The sequence below is a fragment of the Tauraco erythrolophus genome, chromosome 3, assembly GCF_009769465.1.
Source record: "Tauraco erythrolophus isolate bTauEry1 chromosome 3, bTauEry1.pri, whole genome shotgun sequence".
Taxonomy (NCBI): Eukaryota; Metazoa; Chordata; class Aves; order Musophagiformes; family Musophagidae; genus Tauraco; species Tauraco erythrolophus.
The window spans coordinates 91,096,349-91,118,697 of NC_141467.1; the positions used below are offsets into that span (position 1 = coordinate 91,096,349).

The 22,349-nt window shown below is 40.6% G+C and overlaps 1 protein-coding gene across 2 annotated transcripts in view; it reads left to right on the forward strand.

Moving 5' to 3' along the window:
• COL14A1 (collagen type XIV alpha 1 chain) overlaps positions 1-22,349 on the forward strand; it is a 126,816-nt gene that overhangs the window by 102,055 nt on the left and 2,412 nt on the right. For both annotated transcript variants that reach the window (XM_086609544.1, XM_086609545.1), the window contains exons 41-46: positions 7,077-7,130; positions 8,067-8,138; positions 10,096-10,131; positions 10,562-10,628; positions 11,142-11,330; positions 21,885-21,962. In XM_086609544.1, coding sequence (XP_086465670.1) covers positions 7,077-7,130; positions 8,067-8,138; positions 10,096-10,131; positions 10,562-10,628; positions 11,142-11,330; positions 21,885-21,962 — 496 coding nt within the window. The remainder of the gene's footprint in view (positions 1-7,076; positions 7,131-8,066; positions 8,139-10,095; positions 10,132-10,561; positions 10,629-11,141; positions 11,331-21,884; positions 21,963-22,349) is intronic.

The window sequence follows — 22,349 nt, forward strand, 5'->3', positions numbered from 1 at the left end:
TTATTAGACAGGTGCTGGAATTGTGTTAGCATAATACTAAGTTACTGTCTGCAGCAGAAGTTCATTACTAAGTATGACTTTTCAGTTTCACTTGAACAAGATTTACATATGCACAGTCTTTTTTTGGATATGTTAATATAACTTGACCTTCAGAGAAATCTTGACTTTCTTTGGATTTCTGGCATTAACCTGAGACCTTGTTGTAAAAAAAAATATCTCTATAGTCAAATGTGTATTTGAGCTCACTGTTACGAATTTAAGCATTGGCATATCTTATGCATAGAAGTAATTCCACTGAAGTTACTGTAGAATTTGTGCAATGCATCGATAGTAATTTTATTAATATAGAGATTTACACAACATTATTGTCAGATGAATAACCTTCTAATCAGATTAATACCTTTCTAATTTTCAAGTAAGTTGTGGTGAAAACCAAAATTAAATGTATTCCTTTTCCTACTTTATAATACTGTGATGCCTTCTTCTGCATGGAAGCTCATTTTTGCATATAATATCTTCTTTTTGACTGTAATGGAATTTTTCCCCCTAAATTCCCCAAGCTTGGTGTCACCTGTTCATCTCCAGGTTAGTAAAGACCTGGAGCCTGATGGACATCTGGATTTTTGCCACCATGCTGTCTGATCTTGGTCATAGCCAAGTTGAGGCAGCTTGGTGCTAGATGGTGTACACGTGAGTGGTGTGTGCCGGCTCTTTCTGCGTTCCTGATCACGAGGGACACTGAGCATTCTGCAATTCAGAGAGAACTCTGCGCTTTTACTTTATTCTGTAGCTAACTTTATATTTAGCAGCGGAGGCCCTCAGCCATGTCTCGATGTCAGCCAGCAGTTTAGAACTGATCTAGTTTTCCCACATGGAAGTCAACAGGTTGTTGCAGAGGGGAGGACTAGTGCAGCAAAGCCTTTTGATACAGCCTGGAAAGGCCATGCAGTGCTTATTCTGTAGGAGACCGCAGTGTTGTCAATAATAAGGCAGGGCAATTACATAAATTGCCATTTTTTATAGATATGATAGTCATGCTAAGTTCGTGTGTTCACTTTCTTCTTATGTTATTCAAAGGAAGCTGGATAAATAGCCTAGATCTTACAAAACTGGGTCTATTAGCCTGTTATTGTCTCTGTATGACCCTTGTGCAATATTGTCCAGCAGCAATTATTTCTATGGCAACAAATAATGATGTTACATTAATTTTATGGTGGTATAACTCATTTGATTCCTGTGAAGTTACGACAACATAAGATGGCTTTTAATGGGTGAAGATTCAAACCAATGACTTCACCACAGTCTCTTTGAAGGCTAAGCACTGGAGAAAGGCATAATTCTAAAGGGCGTAACTGCAGCAATAGCAAAAGGGACCAGGAAAATTCCTGGGAAGTAAATTGCCTTTTCGTATAATGTTCCCTTTGTTGGGCTTCCTCCAGTTAGCCAAGATGCAAAACTGTTTTGCAGCTACTATACTACTAGAACTGAGATTTTCTATGTTACTCTTAGTTTAGCCATCATTTCCTCATTAGTATTAATGTTCATTGAAATATTTTAATTATAGTGGTACCAGTGCTGTAAAGTACTTAAACAGATGACTAAATCGCGCTGATTTTAATGGGAGGTAAGCACAGGACTGGTATTTATTGGGAGACCTCTGAGAGCTTTGCTGAATATAATATGATATTAGACTCAAGAATTCCTGGAATGGAGTTTTTTCCCTTCCTGATGCTGGTAGTTGGAATCACTTCACTTTTATACTCCTTTTTCCTTCCTTTATTGTTTTGATTTCTAGCATTCATAATTTCTGTTTTTATCCTTGAAATCAGTTAACAAATGGTCTTTTTTTTCCACTTAAATCTGCATTTCATACTCCACACTATGAACAGTCCCCTCCCCTCTCATCAGCTTCCAGTTACAAAAGAGTGTCATAAAGATTTTGTAAAATTGATTTTTTATATTATTATTATTATTTGATTTTATGTGGTTGTTTAGTGTCCTCTCTTAGTGTCTCATGCTTTTAGCTGGCAGTATGGAGAGGTTTTACTAAAGAGAACAGTTTATGTTTCTCCACCAACTCTCCCAAGTATATCATGTTGAAAGATAAAGCTTGAATTGCACACGCAATAGAATCCAAACTGACATTGTTTGATGAGGGGGGACCTCATTAATGTTTATAAATATGTAAAGGGTGACTGTCATGAGGATGGAGCCAGGCTCTTCTCAGTGGCATCCAATGATAGGATAAGGGGAAATGGATATAAGCTGGAACATAGGAGGTTCCACTTAAACATGAGCAAGAACTTCTTCCCAGTAAGGGTAACAGAACAGTGGAACAGGCTGCCCAGAGAGGTTGTGGAGTCTTCTCTGGAGATGTTCAAAACCCGCCTGGACGCATTCTTGTGTGATCTGATCTAGGTGGTCCTGCTCAGGCAGGGGGTTTGGACTAGATAATCCTTTGAGTTCCCTTCCAATCCCTAACATTCTGTGATTCTGTGATTCTGTGATTGTGCTTCTGGTGAGTACGTAGACAGTAATCACTCTCTCTTGTGCTTTTTGTTCAACTCTTTTAGCCAGGAGGATAAAGTTTGGAAGCAGACTGAGCCTGACCCTTGTTTAGATGTGTAGGTAGGAGGAAGAAAAGTCTTCCCTTTCCTATCTCCATGGCTACTACTCAAGGTCAGGTCACAATTGCAATCCCTGTTCTTTCTTGCAAAGTGCAGGCCACCTGAGAGGAAAGAGAAGCCTAAAATATCATCCTGAGTGGCAAGCTTGATGACACAATGGAGGGACAGATTTCCATCATTCTGACTCCCAACTTTTTATCTCCTGTGCCCATGGCGTTGTCACTGCTCACTGTCACCTGGTGGTTTTCTCCAGGGTGTCTTCTGGCCAAGCTTCTCCTTGGCAAAGAGACATGGTTCTTCCTTAACAGGTTAAAAAGTTCTGGGGGAAGCTCTGCTGGATTCGCTTCCCTATGTGTCTGCTGTATGTGGGACTTACATGTGTGTCCTGTATGTCTGACCACAGAGTTAAACTGCCAAGTGATTGATTTCTCTTGCTCAGCTACTGCAGCTAGATTGGAGTCCAGAAGCATTGACCAATGCTACCTTATCCTGCTTGAAGACACTGGTCTGCAGTTAAAGCAGACCAAACCTCTTGCTCAGAGCCTCATCCAACCTGGCCCTCAACACTGCCAGGGATGTGCCATCCACAACTTCTCTGGGCGACCTGTTCCAGTGTCACACCATCCTCAGAGTGAGGAACTTCTTCCTTCAATCTAATAGAAATCTCCCCTCTTTCAGTTTAAAGCCATTGCCCCTTGTCCTATCACTACACACCCTTGCAAAAAGTCCCTCTCCAGCTTTCTTGTAGGACCCTTTTAGATACTGGAAGGCTGCTGTAAGATCTCCCTGGAGCCTTCTCTCCTCCAGGCTGAACAGCCCCAACTCTCTCAGCCTGTCTTCATAGCAGAGGTGCTCCAGCCCTTGGATCATCTTCGTGGCCCTCCTGGACCCGCTCCAACAGGTCCGTGACCTTCTAATGTTGGGGGTCCGAGAGCTGAATATAGTACTGCAGGTGGGGTCTTACGAGAGCACAGTAGAGTGGAAGAATCACCTCTCTCAACCTGCTGGCCTAACTATTAATCTTAACATTGACCTCCTCTTTCTGGAGGAGAAATATATTTGATTAACTAAAGATATGAAAGAAATCTATGTTTTAAATTATGAAGAATTAATAGTAAAATAATTTCAGACTATCATCTTGTAGATGGCATTGGTAGTTTCATGAGGAAGAGAGGCAATGCTAAGTCAGCGCTATTGTGTATTAAGACAGAACTAGCTTATTTTGATTAAATAAAGACTATGTTCTGAGCAACGTTTCAAAAAAACCCTCCCACATTTCTGCGCTTTTTCTGTGTCAGCTTTCATTTAAAATAGCTCATGTTGGTGCAAAATATTTTGCAAGCTACACCTCAGATTAATACACTGAGATAGTGTTTAATAATATTTCTTTGATGATAGTGAATTATCTTGAGAGGAGGAACATTTGCTTTCGAATTTTACATCAGAAAAAAAAAGATGAGGCAGTCATGGGTCCCAGGCTGCAGAGTTTTTTTTAAAAGCTGTACATGAAAGTCTTTCAAGCCTGGGCTCAGTAGTTTCAGCTAAATTTTTGCCAGTATCTAGTCCTACTTGAAAAATCACCTCTCCACAAGTACCCCAAACAAATTCCAGGCTACTGAAAGCTGAAGAGTTTATAGTGAGCTCAGCAGCAGTCTCCACTGACTTCAGCAGACTTGAGATGTCACAGGGATTTAGGTGGTGCCTACATTCTGTGATGCCATTTGTATTTTGGCAAATAAAATCCCTTATAAAGAAATCTGTAGTAGCTACACTGTCTCTCCATAACTGTTTTTCACGCCATTAGCAAAATATGTCCTGATTTAAGTTAACCTTCCAAAATAATATGCATCTTGATTCTGAATCACCCTACATCTGAGGTCACACATCAAAATCTGTCCCAACCTGTTCTTGGACATGCAGCTCCATGGAGGAGGTTCCCTGGCTCTGTATGGAGTCATTCTTATCTCGAATGTGACTGTATCAGAGAGAAAGAGCCGTTGTGCTGTGTAATTCCCCATCATTCTGGAGATGGTTAAGCAAAGAGGAGACTTCAATAAATGAGAGAATGAATAACATTTTTAAGGCTTCAGTGCTTTGAATACAACTTTGTGAATTCTCACAGTGCTATATTTTCTTCTACATTACACAGACCAAAAATAATGAGAGAAAGAGCCAGAAGAAATACATTCTCAGTCTTCCTGCCAATTTCCTGGTACCTACTGATCTTGTCTGCTCACTACTCACAAATTCAGAATGAGCGTCAGATCCATTCTGCCCATTGGATGGTCTGAGTAGCATCATCTTCAAAGCCTGTTGTCAGTACAAACAATTGTCTGTGGTCTTTTACCTGCATGAGAGAATAGGTATTGCCATACTCTTTCTTGAACGAAAGAACGAAACCTCTCTTTGACTCCTTTTAAAAATGGCAATTTTCACATCTAACAAATACAGTAGGAGGTGACTTTTCTGTGGCCAAGTGACACAGACATAGTGCCAAGTAAAATGAATCTGAGGAGAATGGACAGATGATTCTTGAGCAGCCAAGAGTAAGAATACAGCTCAGAAGAAAGAAGTAATGAAACATATTAAAAGAAAATGTAGTAGTTCTGATCATACGGTTCAGTTCTACTGTTTGACTTGAATGGGAGAAGGGAGGGATATATAGCCTTGTTTTTCATTAGAAGTTAGTGTGAATCCACATGACATCCTAGAAGTCAGTGGAAAGCTCTCCATTTCCCTCCTCCATTAAGTCCTTAAGAGGGTCCAGCCAGTTTTTTAGGACTCATCAAAAGTAAATGCAGGTTTAAAATCTTTGCTTTAAAATGTGAACCATACTTATAAATATGAAGGTATAGGTCTTCTTGTTACAAAAACAAGTCTAGTTTGCATTATTTTTTAGGTATTTCCATGTTGTTATAAAACCGTGAATAAATATAATTGAATTTTTCAGAACATTATTCACAACCAATTGCTTCTTCCAGAGAATATCAGAAACGCTATTTTGTAATTTTAATGCATTTCAAAGTTCCTTATACCATTCTCTGTTTCCTCTAGAAACACCAATTTTGAAGACTGAGCCCACTTTTCTTTGCAAATGTATTTAATTGCGCTTGGCTTGCAATCTTTTCTCTGTATGTGTCTTAAAACTGCTGTGATAGCGACACTGCTAGTATCTTCATTTCAGTGCCACTTAGCATTAGTTAAATTTGCTTTAGCTCTTCCTGTGACAGGGGACCTGCTTTGGTCCTTGAAGCTTCAGGAACCATCTGGCTACACTATGAAACAGACTATTTCTTATCAAGACTAAGGATGCAGAGATGATATGAGTTGACTATGTGACTTATTTTATCACAGAAACACCCTTCTGGTGGAATTTTAAAAAATCTTTTCCAGGTACATGGCAGATAATAGTCTCCAACCAGATTTTTTCATACTATATGATAGGAGGTTTGAATCATAGTTTCCAAATTATGTAAAGGATAAAACTAGTAGTTCATGCTATATTCATTACTAAAACTGTGTCAGAAATAAAGTGTCAGAAAAAAAAAAAGTGATTTTTTTTCTGAAGCTCTGTGAGATACTGAACTCTAGAATGTTCTTTACTGTGCGTGTCATCCTTCTATTCTCACCTACATATTCTGATCTTGAGCCAGAGAAGATCATATTTCTCCTTTTTAGGCTGTGTAGTAAATAAAGAATTGACTTATCACCAGGCTGGTCAGAAACTTATACTTTATAGCATGTGGTTGCAAAATGTGCATGTTGGTTAATTTGCAAGAATACTTTATTAGTAGTGTATTTTCTTCTACATCTGGTCAGTCTTTTTTCTATGATTTGCTTGCTTTCCAGTTTCCAAGTTATCTTTAGTTTTTTGGCTCTCATTTCTGGAAGCTCTGAAGCACGTTCATAATGTAAACCACATGAGCATTCCTGCTGCTTCCTGAATCAGGACCTCGGTGATAGCTAGTACATATGTGCAGTATCGCCGGGCAGAGAGATAGACTCTCAATTGCCATCTTTCAGCACTTCATCAGTGGGACTGTGAACAGTTGTGACCAGTGAGAACAGATGTAGAAGTGTGACCCATCTTGTGGTAGAGAAGTTTGACAGCAAACCCTCTCATTTACCTCACTACAGCAGCCATATAAGTGAAATTCACTCTGAGTTGAAAATTGCCAGTACGAAGAGCTTTGCTTTGCTGCTTCCTCAAAAGTGTTGTGACACTAGTTGGATTCTTTAAAAACATCAGCTATACTATAGCTTCTTTTCAGAAATAAACCCTCCCCAGGGCAAATAATGGAATTTTCTTCTAAAAAAACCACTACCACCAGTTCTTAATTTAAGAAAAAAACAAAGAAAAAAAGAAAAAAAAGTCTCTAGATTAAATGGAACAGATTTGCTAAGTACATATAAAAAGCCGATAAAACTGCATATATTTCTCTTTTATAGGGCCTTCCTGGCAAAGATGGACCCACAGGCCCACAAGGACCTCCTGGCCCAACGGTGAGTATTGCCTATGGAATTCATTACTGTGAAAGTCGGCAGGATTTTGGGAGATTGTAGGTCACTGTTATCTAGGCTTCAGTGGGCAGACCAAGGCCAAAGGTTCTCCTTGGAAGTTAGAATTCTCATGACACACAGGGCCGGCAGAGAGCTGCTTGTCCAGTGTCATTTCTTTCCACTCTTATTGAGCTCAAGAAAAAAACATCCCCCTTGGGAAGAGGACACACCTGTTCCATCAGTAGATTGATAGCTCGTTCTTAGTCAAGTAACTGGGCTATATAAAGGGAATTAGTGCTCTTAATATTTGAAATTGGACTTTCTTTTTGTAAGAAATTCTAATTAGGGTTGTTAATTGAAGTGAACCACCAAACCACCAAGTTTTGCTTGGGCTGGAGGCTGGAGATGAGTGCAGGTATTCAAATGCCCTCATGGATTAATCAAAGAAGACAGCAGAGGCCACATTCAGCCTTCGAAGCAAGACGTGTGTTGCCTCCAGAATCAGTCTCATCCTTCTCAGCTAGGGCAGCTAGGCAAAGTTAATGCCTTTTTGATAGATTTAAGATGTTAGGTGAAACTGCTGATTGTATTGAGTATTCTCCAAGCAATCTTCTTCTTTTTACAAAGAATGTTCTGAGTCATCCCTGCTGAACACGGTAATAATGTCACAGGATTTAATCTTGCAGTTCAGCAATCTGTGCCTGTTCCAGAAAGCAAAAGTCTGTTTTTCTCAAGTGCTTTTCTCAGAGCTGTGCTTTTGGTGCTTTTTCCTGCAACATGTACTTAGTCCTCTCTCCCAGCATCTCCAGTCTTTGACTGGCAGAACTGTCTGTGTACTGTCTGCTTTGTGCACTTGTCCATCACACAGTTATTTCTCACATCAGAATTCAATGATGTTGATTGTCATCACCACTATTTTCTTTATCTTTTTCCATGCAGGGCATACCTGGTGCTCCAGGTGTTCCAGGTGTTACTGGCAGCCAGGGGCCACAAGGTGATGTTGGAGCTCCTGTGAGTAGAATTAATTAATTAATATCACTATATTTCCTGTTGTGCGTTAGTTGGTTTCTGGTCCTGACTTAATTGTTTTACAGAACTCCTCAATATTTATAACTTATGATCTGTTTGCAGTTAGTGGCTAAGCAAAACATCATATTGGTCTGTCTTTGTTCATTCTTCAAAATTAAATTTATTTGTTGATCTTACGTACAATGTTTAGAATATAGAGATTAGAGAGTCAAAACACAAGATTAAAACACAGAAGTTAAAAGCATAACAGTATGTGAATTTGTAGTCTGTGGGTAATTACTTTCTCTTTTTTTCCTTTGCACTTCAAGCAACTCTTGGGAAATTCAAGTATGCCGTTTATTAACCTGAATATTTCCAATATAATCTGATTTTGAAACTGTGAAAATATTACATGAATAAAAAATGGCTTTTGTGGCTACTCTGGATTTACATCGGGACAATTGACTAATGATCAGGGCTTTTTCTAGAATGTTGTTAGAAATTTGACCATCAGTTTCATTGAGTGGAAACTTACACCCTCTATACCTAAAATTAGTTTTAGAAACCTCTAATACTAAGTTTGTCTTTCAGATATTATTTTCTTTATTATAAAAAACTTCCTCAGTTTAACTAGAAGAAAAGAATACAAGTATAAAATGAGTGTGTAAATTACATAAAAGAAACTATTTACAGTGGACCTCTTTTTCTCTGTAACAGTTCAGATAATATTGTGTATCACATTTTAAAATTTCACCACTTCGTTAATTACAAAGCCTGCCCAATTTTTTTTCCATATATCACAGTGAATGATCTATTTAATTTTTAAAGACATCCGAAGGGACTGTGTGTATTTCTGACTTGATTCATAGAATTTTTTTTTTTCCAAAATCCAGTTTGCTTTGGAGATTTAGTGCAATGCAAGCATTTTTATTTGGTTGTGCAAAAATGAAATGACTGATAATATATAAGCAGACATAATAACCTAATGCCCAGTTCTGCATAGTTTCTAAGTGCAATCATGAAATCTACTAAGGAGATGTGATGACCTATGGAACTTATTATTATCAATGTATAACATGCCGACTATTCAGTTCCTGTCCAAACACATGTTCCAGATATTGAACTGAATTTCCTAGAGTGTAGATACTCCTATGAGTCATGTGAGACCTTTGCTGTGAGACTCTAGTAGTACTGAAAAAACAGCTAGGTGGGTGAAAAATTACTGAACTTCAATAACTGCCTTTCCCAAAGGTAAAGTAATAGAAAGCAGCTTAGAAACAATCTTGCAGTCTTTGTAGGAGTTTCTTCTTTCCCAGGATAGAATAAGCTGTGATTTAGTCAAGCATCAATCAACTGGTTACCCCTTCATGCAGACCTTTCCTCGCTTCGGGAGTTCCTGAGAGATGTCACCTCCATTGGTGACGTTGCAGACAACTTGCCCTAGACAACTTGTTCTAGTCCATAATGATCCTTACCAGCATTACAGTATTACGTTATCTTTAATGTCATACTTAATTCTCTGTGCAGTTTAATCCCATTGCTCACTCTGTTCATACCAGATGCAGAGTCTCAGTGCAGCAAATGGTAAAAATTTCAGACAGATATTTTGTCTCCCATCAGCCTTCTCATCCTTATACTCAGTGATCCTTGGACCCATTTCAGCCATGTGAAATGCATCATCTGGTGGCCCGTCCTTGCTGCCATTTTAAACACGAGAATTCATTATGTGACGAACCCCTGAGAAAGTCATTGTTGCTGTGTAATTCCCAAAGGTGAACGTTTTGTTGAGTACTGAAATGGAAAAAGTATATTCGTTACTGTCACACAGCCTCCTGAAACCTTGTTCCTTGTTAATTTTTTCTCCTTTTACTGCGATGCTGGAAGGGAGACAATGTTTAGGTATTAAAAATTCTGAGCAAGAACAAAATGAAAATTAATTTTGTATCGAATCTTTTCATAGGGTCCTCCTGGAGCTAAGGGTGAAAGGGGTGAGCGGGTAAGTCTATGTTCACATTAGCCACCTTTTTTTTTTCCTGTCTGGCCCTTCTGTCTCATAAAAAGTTTTATCTGACAATTTATGTTCCTCTGTGTTTACAGGCACAATAGTTTTCTCTGTGCAATCAAGCAAACTTTCCTTCTTTTCCAGACATTGTCTTATATATAGCTACATTAATGTTTTGAAGGTGAGAAGTATGTGGCATTAAGCATGTTCCCAAATCTCTCAGGGTTATCTTGTCAGACCTCTGTTTGCTGGCTAAAAACAGTAATGGGAGCCAGGGAAATCCCAAAACTTCTTTGGCTTTTTTTCTCATCTGCGAGGATATAATCTCTCAGGGATAATAAATGTCTTTCGTTGCTCTTAAGTGTTTTCAAGACAGAAATGATGCAAAAAAATGTGTTATGACACTGCTGCTGTTGTTATCCAGGGTGATCTCCAGTCCCAGGCGATGGTGCGTGCTGTTGCTCGTCAAGTGTGTGAACAACTCATCCAGGGTGAGTACATCTATAGTTCATATGCTTCTATTTCTAGAAAGGATCTTTTCCTGCCACAATTATTTACTAATATGGTGCTTTTCAAAGCATCCAACGGGATCTGTTTGTTTTAGGCTAGACAGTCAGGATTTATGTTCTAACTAGATTTATGTTCAACTGAATTTATGTCCAACTAGAGCTGATTAGCATCAACTGCCTAAAAAAAACCCTGAATTGTTTCCAAGCTATTGTAGCATATAGAAGCTGCTGCTGTAATAATTTCCAAATTTTATAGACATAAAATACAAAATAACCTACCAAAACAAGGAAATAAAATTCTACACAATAGTTCTTCCATTTTCTATGTACTCTCTAAACCACTGATTCTCCACCAACAAGCATGCAACTTCATATTATCAAAGCATGGCAGACCACAGCCTTGAGGACCTGCCAGTGCTCTGTTCAAACTCAGCTGAACCAGATTCTCCACTGCAACTTGAAAATGATGACTTTTTTTTTTTTTTTTTCTGACAGGTCATATGGCAAGATATAACTCAATTCTGAACCAGATTCCAAGCCAGTCTGTCTCAACACGCACCATCGCAGGACCTCCTGGTGAGCCAGGTCGGCCAGGGGCTCCAGGGCCGCAGGGTGAGCAAGGATCACCAGGCATGCAAGGGTTTCCAGGAAGCCCTGGTCAACCAGGAAGACCAGGAGAAAGAGGTAGGCTTCCTGCTTCGTGTATACAAAAACATACCTCCCTTTCCTGATACATTCTGATGGCTTTTGTCTCCTGTCTAAATGTGAGAACAACAGTTTTCTCATGAGTTGATTGGTGAGCTCAACACAGGCCATAATGAAAGCTCTGGAAACTTTCAGTCATGAAGGTAACGCAGGCTTTGGCAGGATCAGACAGAGGTTTAATGCCTAAACTGCTGAAGATTGGTGACATCTATTTGCATGCATCCCATCACATCAGGCTTTCATCTTAGTTGGGCTCTGAAGTAAGCTGGATCTCTCAATGTGTAAGCAAAGGAGCTTTTGAAGAAAGTCAGCTGCAAAACTGATAGGTCCCTGTTGGGGAAAGATTGAGTTTTTTCTGCTAAAATTGAAATGTGTCAGTCTGAGTATTTCCAAGTTATGATCGTCTGAAAGGAGCAAGCTTGGTAATAAGAGGGGAAAAAATCCTAGGTTATGAGGCACTGAGAGGATCCAGGAGAGGAAACGGTGAAGTCAGAGAGAAGTAATACAATTAACTGTTCATTTATGAGAATTCTCTTCTGTATTCTTACGTGTAGGCTAGATCCCTTTCTCCTTTTCTCCACCAACTTTGTCTAATAAAGAAGCAAGCTCAATGTTTTGATTTACTATCTCTCTGTGCAGCCCTGGCAATCTTTGGTGTACTAGAGTAACACTAACCTCACAGAGGTAGTACTGAATAGATCTATAATTGTAAAAATGCTTTGAAGACCATCACATGACGAAGTGACCAAAAACCCAAGAGACAAATGTGATATTCAAAAGTGATGAATCAGTGTAACTGTTACAAAATCTACTAATTGGGATTTCAAAAATGAATTGCTATGAAGGCTGTTCAGTTCCAGTTCACAGTAGCCAAGATGACCAGAGTTAAAGCATCGTTTTGGAAAGAAAGACCTCTGAGTCTCTGGGTCCTTTCTTCCCCTCAAGTGGGATTAGATCTAGCATACCTGATAATAGAAGAAGCCAATCACAAGCCATCTCCAAATGGAAGGTCTGGAGGCATTACCAAAGATATGCACAAATTAGGTAGAAAGTCTGTTACGATTGTGGGATTTTTCTCCTATTTCCCACGTTTCAGGTTAGAGCTTCTGTACTGTGAGTTCATTGCAAATGAAAGCATTGCAAAAGATGTAAATTCATTAATAATGTCCATTTCAATCAGTAGAAGAATAAGGTTCACTGGAAGAAGTGTATATCCTGCCAAGTTTATTCCTGTATTTTTAATCTGTCTGAATAGATCAAGAATCATAGAATCATAGAATGCTTAGGGTTGGAAGGGAACTTAAAGATCATCTATTTCCAACCCCGCTGCCATGAGCAGGGAAACCCTCTACTACACCAGGTTGGCGAAAGCCTCATCTAACTTGGCCTTGAACACCTCCAGGGATGGGGCATCTACAGCTTCTCTGGGCAACCTGTTCCACTGCCTCACCACCCTCTGAGTGAAAAATTTCTTCCTAATATCTAATCTAAATCTGCCCTCTTTCAGTTTAAATCCATTGCCCCTTGTCCTATCACTACACGCCCTTGTAAAAAGTCCGTCTCCAGCTTTCCTGTAGGCTCCCTTTAAGTACTGGAAGGCTGCAATAGAATCACCCTGGAGCCTTCTCTTCTCCAGGCTGAACGGCCCCAACTCTCTCAGCCTGTCTTCATAGGAGAGGCGCTCCAACTCTCAGATCATCTTTGTGGCCCTCCTCTGGACTCGCTCCAGTAGCTCCATGTCCTTCTTGTGTTGGGGACTCCAGAGCTGAATGCAGTGTTACAGGTGGGGTCTCATGAGAGCAGAGTAGAGGGGCAGAATCACCTCCCTCCACCTGCTGGCCACACTTCTTCTAAAGCAGCCCAGGACACGGCTGGCTTTCTGGGCTGCCAGCACACATTGCCGGCTCATGTTGAGCTTCTCATGCACCAGCACTCCCAAGTACTTTTCCTCCATGCTGCTCTCAATCCATTCTCCGCCCAGCCTGTACTTGTGCTTGGGATTGCCCTGACCCACGTGCAGGACCTTGCACTTGGCCTTGTTGATCTTCATGAGGTTCTCACAGGCACACCTCTCCAGCCTGTCAAGGTCCCTCTGGATGGCATCCCTTCCCTCCAGCGTGTCCACAACACCACACAGCTTGGTGTCATCTGCAAACTTGCTGAGGGTGCACTCGATCCCACTGTCCATGTCTCCAACAAAGATGTTAAATAGCACTGGTCCCAGTACTGACCCCTGAGGAACACCACTCGTCACAGGCCTCCACGTGGACATTGAACCGTTGACCACAACTCTTTGAGTGCGACCATCCAGCCAATTCCTTATCCACTGAGTGGTCCATCTATCAAAACCATGTCTTTCCAGTTTAGAGATAAGGATGTCGTGTGGGACAGTATCAAATGCTTTGGATAAGTCCAGGTAGATGATGTCAGTTGCTCTTCCCCTATCCATCAATGCTGTAACCTCATCATAGAAGGCCACCAAATTAGTCAGGCAGGATTTGCCCTTAGTGAAGCCATTTTCACTGTCACCAATCACCTCCTTATTTTCTATGTGCCTTAGCATAGTTGCCAGGAGGATCTGCTCCATGATCTTGCCGGGCACAGAGGTGAGACTGACTGGCCTGTAGTTCCCTGGGTCTTCTTTTTTCCCCTTTTTAAAGATGGGGACTATGTTTCCCCTCTTCCAGTCATTGGGAACTTCACCAGATTGCCACGACTTCTGAAATATGATGGATAGTGGCTTAGCAACTTCATCTGCCAGTTCCCTCAGGTCCTGCGGATGCACCTCGTCTGGTCTCATGGACTTGTCCACCTTCAGGTTCTTAAGATGGTCTCGGACCTGATCTTCTCCTACAGTGGGCGGTTCTTCATTCTCACAGTCCCTGCCTTTGCCTTCTGTGACTTGACGTGACCTTCTTCTAAAAGAGGCAAGGTTTAGGGTACTGGCCCCTCAGTCATGCTGCTGCCTGCTCCAGCTGAGCAAAGATGAGACACTGTCCAGAAAGAAGGAGCAATGAGGGAGTGGGAGACAAGTAGAAAAGAAAATTGGAAGAGACAGCAAGTTAGGAACTGACTTTGAAAGTAGTGACCTGGAGAGACTGAATGCAGATATCAGGGTAATTGCTTCCATACTAATGCTGGTTTATGTTAAATGACTTCTCAGGCAGGGACTGTTTAAGCACACAGAACATTTTGCTGGGGCTTAAGGAATGGAGGAACCAAAATGCCAGGCTACGAAAAGGGAAACGTGTCCGGCTTTTAGCATGTGTTTTCCATGGTATTTGTTGTGCCGAGGCCCAGCTCTGCATGTCGTACTGCTACGAAATCACAGAGCGATTAGATATAGTCATCTGAACGAAACGTGATGTGGGCTAACCCGCTGCTGATAATATTAATATCTGGGAAGCAGCGTTGGCAATAGAGTGAGTATAGAAAGGGTAATAGCACGTTAAAAAAGAATATGATTTTTTTCCTGTCTGTACAGATAACTGATGTTAGAAGGGACTGCTTTTGGCAGGTGGTCCTTGTGAGGAGCTTCAGGCTTGGTAGGGAGCAAACACTTATCAAGCATACTTCAAGAACTGTGATCAGTCAGCCAGAGCTCTCTGCAGATTTTCATAAAATATGATGCCAAATGTTGGGAGTGTTTTACAGTATTTATAGCTTAAACCCAGATTGTTTTAAGAATCAAGAATCCATGTGTAAACTTAAAATAATTGGCTAATTTATTTGGAGTGAAAATGGATTTTAGGACATTCACATAACTGGAGCCTTGCACAGAATCTGGAAGGAAGAGGAAAAAGCTTATTCAGAAACTAGGTTAAAGTATATAATAATTTATTAGTCCTCAAGGATTTAATTTCTTCAGAAGCAACTGAAATTTTAGAATGATGTGTGCTTGAGGTAGTAGCAGTTTATTTAGCAGAAAGATACTTTTTGAGTTGTACAGACCCTTGGGATATTTCAGAATCCATTTCTAAGGAATTGCTCTATGCTAACCTCAAAACGCAGCAGTGAAATGTAAAAATTATTTTTACCAGCTTCATGCTTGTGGAGGTTGATTGGAAGTTTCTTGTGCATTCCCAGTTCTCACTTGATTCCTAACTACGTATCGTACAGTGAAGTAGCAGATAAAATGCTTCTGCTTCTAGATGGAAGGGGTTTTAGTTTTCGGTGAATGTAGAGAGGAGGGTAAACGGACTCAGACCCCATCCCTTGCTGGGTTCTCGAGCATTGTTTGTGTTTAACGTGTTCATCAAGTCACAATGTATAGCACTGTGCTGGAGGTCTCCAGCCAGCCACTTGGACGTCTGTATGAACAATGTGTTTCTTTTCACTGATGTCATCAGGGTTTTGGTTGTATGTGAAGTCAATGTAACGTTCAAAACCAGTGCCAGATTAGCAACTGGGAAAAGTCAGCCTCCACCTTTAAGTACAGAAAATACTCTGCAGCAGTGACAGCAGCGTCCATGCAGCGTGCTAAGAAGTAAGATACGAAAAGGAAAAAAAAGACCCATGGTTTTATCTAGTAGAGCGTTGCTTTTTTTCTCCTGAGTTCAAAGTGTTGGGATCACTGCATGAACCTGTTACTGGCTCTGAGCTGAGTGGGAAGGTTCTGGCAGAGCAGGAAGAGGGAAGGTGGGGGAAGGCTAGAAGTTTCCTCCCACTCACCTCTCCTGCCCACCACCCATTCAATCCCAGCATGTGAGAAGAGGGAACTTCTGAAAGCAGCGTGTGCAACTGGTCAGAAACCATGCACCAAAGAGAGCTCTACTGGAAAATGAGAGATTAATGGAAATTAAATGGAAAATGAGAAAAGTGAGAGATCTTGACATCGTGCTAACTTGCCTGGCCAATAGCTTCTTCTCCCTTGTTTACCTTGTCACTCTGCCAAGCGTTAATCAGATGTTTTGGAAGGAGGCTTGAACTGAGACAGTGTCCTGGAGTTTTGCTAGAGACCTCCACTTGAACTTCTAGGTCCAGGGTGTCCCATTCCTGGATGTATTCTCTCACTAGTAACACACTGAGCTGGTCCTTCCAAGAAAGACCACCTCAGTGAGAAAGGATAAGTCATTCTCTTGACAGATTCAGGTCTCAGTGTCTGTTGCCAGCTGAGATCTATTTTTTCCAGAGTAGACATAAGTGAATGGAGTAGGATCACACTAAGACATTTATTATTTAGTTTTCCGAGTTGATTATTGTTTTAGCTGTACACTGTAGGGTCTTATCTGTTGCATTTTTCTAACGATGTGAAAAGAAACGTCTCTGGCAGTGTCGATATTTGTTAGCAATATTAACGCTTTATTGGTGCCCTGAAGGCCATTTGAATTGTACCAGTGTTTTAAACATTAAGGAGGCCACATGGTGTTATCAGTCACCTACAGTACATAACCCCAGATAAATTACTAGAATTTTGCTTTCTTACGTATTTGCGTAAATATAGGAGTTTGGAAAAAAACCACCAAACCCAAACCCTGATTACTCACAGCACTGATCTCTATTTTTATTTCACCTAGTTCACAGCGCTGGTTTCTGTTTTTATTTCAGCCAGTTTGAATAGCTTTTGTTTTGATTTTGTGTTTATGAACTGGGACTTAAATAATTAGTATCTGGGTTCTGAGTGCTCAGGAAGTAGTTGGACTTCTGCAAAATAGTATAAAAAAAGCAGAGATTCAGCATGTTTTTCTTTTTTTTTTATAATACATGGGTAGTTTTCACAACTTTGAGGAAAAATGTAAAAGCCATAGTGAAAATTATGCTGAGGCACTGCTAGCTTTCAGGGGCTGTGAAAATGCAGTTGTTCTTCTACTGCTGGGTGCACTGCTGCTCTTATGATGTGTCCTGAAGTAATGCACAAAACTTATGGCTACTCGCTCCATCCCACTGTGATTAAAATATAATAAATACCTCAGCTGTCACTGGGAAAGTCACTGTTCTCAAATACAGCTTCATCCATGTTTGCTCTCTGGCTTCATATGAAAGAGTTAGTTAAATGTGTGTTATGAAGAGCCCCGTGTTTACAGCTCTGATGGCAAACTTCCAATGGAATTAAATAGAACTTTTGCCAATTGATTCAATTAAATATTTTTATTTCCAATTCTAGTTTCATCTGAATAAAAAAAATCACCCTATGTTATTGTATATTATGGTTACAACTAAATGTATTTGAAAGAGGACATTTTTGGTATTTTTCTTAATTGCAATATGTAGTTCTCAAAGGATAGCGTTCTCTTAAAGACAAAAATAGGTGAGCAATACGTAAGATTTCTTTTTGTGCAGAAACCATGGACATTTAATTTTCTTTGCTAGAGAACATGTTCATGCTCTTGGTTTTGTTTTTAATAATTGGTGCTATCAGAGGTATTTTTAGCAGAGCGTTGGAAATAATTTATTTCAGTTGCTTGTGATCTCCATGGGACTGAGCCCAAGCCATTGCTTATTTTGGATGGCAACAAGACATAAAAAAGTGGTTAGCATGAAGGGGAGAGACAGTTTGATAGTATTGTTGAAGTATGTCCAGAGCACAAATATGAAAACAGTTACTAGAAATTGAAGCCACTGTAAGTCAAATGAGAAATTTTGATACACACTTTTATCCCTGAGAGTGATTAACCATTGCAGTAACCTACATAGTGTTGTCCTGTCTGGTTGACTTTCTGTAAGCTGTGCTCTAATGAAATGCAAAGGTGACTTTGACAGAAAGTGAAATGGTGAATTCTGAATGTTCTGTCATTTACAGGAGGGAGCCCTCAACTACGACCAAGAGGTCTGTGAATCTGTTAACTTACTCTCACTGAAGAGTTTTGCTGGACAGTCTGTTAGGGCAGCTCATGGAGTGCTCGACTTTAACTCATGTGAATTTTGCCTTAGGAGTAGGGTATTCTTGCTTCAGTGTTTATGTTCTCTTTCACTTTGGTAAACTTTACCGGAAATTAGACTAAAAAGAAACCTGAAGCAGAATTGTATCTTGGCCTTCAGTATGTTTGCTTTAGGAACTTGATATCCATGTGATTTCAAAGAAGGTTTGCCCTGCGCAAGAGCTTCATAACTTGTTCCAGAATGAAGATTTTATTCTTAGCCTGAGGAGATTTGTTCCATATTTATAATTTCTGACTGCAATTTCTCCTGTGAACATCATGTATGAGCGTGTGTTCTTATGTATGTAAAGAATAATAGTTGAGTGCATGGAAAGCTGTGATTTGAAAACATTGTGGCCATTGTCTTTGAAGTCACTATTTAATGTTACTATGGAGTAGGATAAGCAATGATCCTTGGACTAAACATCTGTGTAGATTCCAGGTGGTTATCATGGGCCAGTCTTCTTGTGGTCAGAGCAATCCACACCTGCAGACTTTGCCTTTTGCCGATGGCGTTTCCTTACAGACCATGTAGGAGACAATTTAAATGAATTTATCTTGTGAAAAACCCTACAACAAAAGTAGTGAATTGCAGCAGAGGAATCTCTCCATATGTTTGAAGCAATTCAGGGCTAAGCAGATTTTAGATATTTGGAAACAGCATTTGGAATGCAGGACAAGAGGGTTACATGAGAAATTTGTCTTTAAAATGGGTGGAATTCAGTTGTTGATCACAGATGACATGTTTTTTTGGCAGGTTCCTCCAGGAATATAAATGTAGGTTAGAGCATATCTGTCACCTCCCACTGCTTCCTACCTACACTACGCAATGCAATCGGTCACTAAAGGTTCTGAATAGCACTTCTGACTGGCACCGCAGTCTGTGCCAACCAAATGCTGGATTGCAAACAGGAGGCTCCTACTGGACTTGAAAGACACTCTCTGAGAGCAGGAATCCTGTGTTATGTTGCTAAGAATCCCAGAAGAAAAGGTGATGGCAAATTTCAAGATTCCCAAGTAATTTAAACGCCTAAGACCCGCTGACCTTCAGTGAGATTTAGGAGCTTGGGCTACCAAAGGCTATAGATGTAAAATCAAGCTATGCAATCAGAAATCTGGCTACTGAGCGTGAAACGAGTAAGAATTTGCCAAAAACCTTGGCAGGTGATTTAGGAAATGAAGCTTATGGTAATGAAATCAACATGGTTTAGAGGCATGAGTTGGAGTTTCCAGATCAGAGCACATTCTGGGGTGCACCCTTAGTGATGGGTGATAGAACAAGAGGAAATGGGCATAAGCTTAGCCAGGGGAGATTCAGGTTGGATGTTAGAAAGTATTTCTTCTCTGAAAGGGTTGTCAGCCACTGGAATAAGCTGCCCAGGGAGGTGGTTGAGTCCCCATCCCTGGATGTGTTTAAGAATAGGGTGGATGAGCTACTTGAGGATATGGTTTAATGGGGATTAGGGATGGTTGGACTCGATGATCTCTAAGGTCTTTTCCAACCTAGAAATCTATGAATCTATGAATCTATGAATCTATGAACTTGTGTTCCTACACTGGGCAAAGGAACATTTGATGACACTTCTAATGTGCTGACATAGATAAGGAATAACGTTAGACTCAGAAGAAACTGATGCAGCATTGTAATCTTCAAATTACTAAATGGTCAGAATAACCCAACATGAAGATTTCACTTTTAGTAGTAGTTTTATAAATATTCCATTATTCATAAATTCAGGGATGAGGCGTACAAGACCTCATTCTGTCTCACCCAATATCGTCTGGAAGCAAGAGCAAGATACCTCCTGCTATTTGCAAAACAGTGGTATAAACACCACCCAGATGATCACACCTGCTCTCTTTTGCTGCTTTCTGCTAATTTATTTTGGCCATGGTATTTCCTCTTTTGGTGGCCAAGTCTCTACTATAAAATACAGTGTTACTAGAGACACTTGGAAAGCTTTGGAGACCCCTAATGGGAAATGTTGTGAAAAGTGACTATGGTTGTATAATTTCTCCATGAGAAAATAACTGGTCACCAAAAGACAGTAAAAGGAGCCCAAACCTAAAAAGGCCCCAAATTGTGCAATCGAAGGAAATAAAAGGTACAAAAGGGAAAGATGAAATACTTAGACCATGCCAGATCAGCGTCAGAAAGCCTTGTAGAAGGTCAGACAAAGAGCCCATCGTGCTGTGGTTAAAACTGATGCGCTCAGTATGGAGTTACGGATTGCAGTGGTGCGGCCTCCTGTGTTTCCCAGGTGATTGGGCTACGTGATGCATTGCCCTGGAAGTTGCCTGTTCTGCAGAAGCCCTGAAACCCCTCAGCAGATACCGAATCCCTTGCAATTCAGCAGACTCTTACTCTGTAAACTTGCTGTGAGCAATTCTTTGTCAGTGACGGGCTTTAATTACTGTTTTCCCCACAGTTAAGAATTTGTTCTTACTTATTTGCTTCAATCAGAAATTAGCTTAGGAAGGAAAAAAAAAAATCTGTGGCTTCTTGCAAAAATGAGGTGTCTTCCAGATGGTTTTCCCTACGGGGTGATAGTTACCTGAGCAGAAGGGAAGGAAGGAGGCCAGTCAGTTGAAATTGTAGATACTGCCCCATCAAGGGTAGCAGCTGTTTTCTTTCTACTTTGTTTTTATGAAGGTGCCCTACATTGGCTTTGACTCCGAAAGTGTGGAAGCTGTGAAGAAGTGAGAGCAATTACCAGTGCTGGGAGGTCTGGAAAATGGGGCGAAAGTCCCACGAACCAGCCTGGATTTTGTGTCTGAACCATCCAAATCAAATACAGACTTTATGAGAGTTTCCAAGTCGCCGGTGGAAACTCAGGGTCTGGAATTCATAGTTTTGACACCTACTTTAGTTCGACACCATTTATTGTGATCACTACGTATAGAAAGTGTTTTCATAGGATGCCATAGTGGTAGTGCAGAAGGTGATGGAAAGCTGGAAGAAGGTAGTGCCTCCTCTGGATTACCAGATCTGTGATCTCCATGGATCAGACCCAACGATAGAAATTTAGGACCTTGAGCAAGTGCAGGAGCACAACTCAATGGCTGTGCAGGTTGGAACATCAGAGTTTCGTGACTGGGAAACTCTTAGACTGGGCTTCATTTAGGGGGACAGATTTTGACTGTGCTGAAATTCCTTTCTTGTGTTTTAGCAAGACTCCGCAGTAACCCACGATAACGCTCTCCGTTTATGTGTAGAACCATCTTATGCTGAACCACTGTTTGGTGGGTGAATATTTGAAGGAAAATTGGCTGTAGCATTAAAAATTTGACTTTTCTGGGCCACACAGTAATTTAGACAGCTTTGTGAGACTCTGAGGATTCTTCTGACTTAGAATAGTTGCACCTTGGTATAGTCCAGAGGCAGCTTTCCAGCAGGAAGTGCAGCCTGGAAATTGGCTGATGCCTCTGCATACCACCTCAATGAAACCACCATGGCAGCAGGAATGTTTAAGACCCCAGGAATGCCATGTTTCCCTTGAGAGGCTGTCAGGGAAGGGAGGGAAAAAGAACCAAATAATTCTATCTTTTTACCTCCTTCCTTCTCTGCCATCTGTTTTTAGATGAAAAATAACACATGGAACTATAATCCTGGTTAAATAATAAACACTGCCCAGTTTTGTTCAAAACGTGACGCTGATGAGTACTGTTTCCTTAGGTTTACCAGGTGAGAAAGGAGAAAAAGGCAATCCAGGTGTTGGAACACAGGGACCCCGAGGCCCACCAGGATCTACAGGTAAAGTTGTTATGTTTGAGGCATCCGGATTAGACCACTCGGACCCGTGCGCAATGCAGCAAAGAACTGCACGGCTCCGTCCTCTGCTTCCACGGCTTAAGCAGCCGAAGAGTCAGTAGTTCAGGCACCTTGACTGGCGTAATGTTCTCACTGTGTAACGTGATGTGATGTGACATATGATGGTGTCGTCAATCGCACAAATATTTTCCTTTTCCCTGTGACAAACTGCTTCTCCAAAACTGCCTTTTTAAATGTTTTAAGTATTTTTTTCAGAGATGGGGTCTGGCAGGAAAAAAATTCATCTGAATTACTTGCATTTGTTTTCTTATTGATGGGAGGTTATACCTAACTGTAATTCGACAGAGAAATAGATATTGATTAAGCACG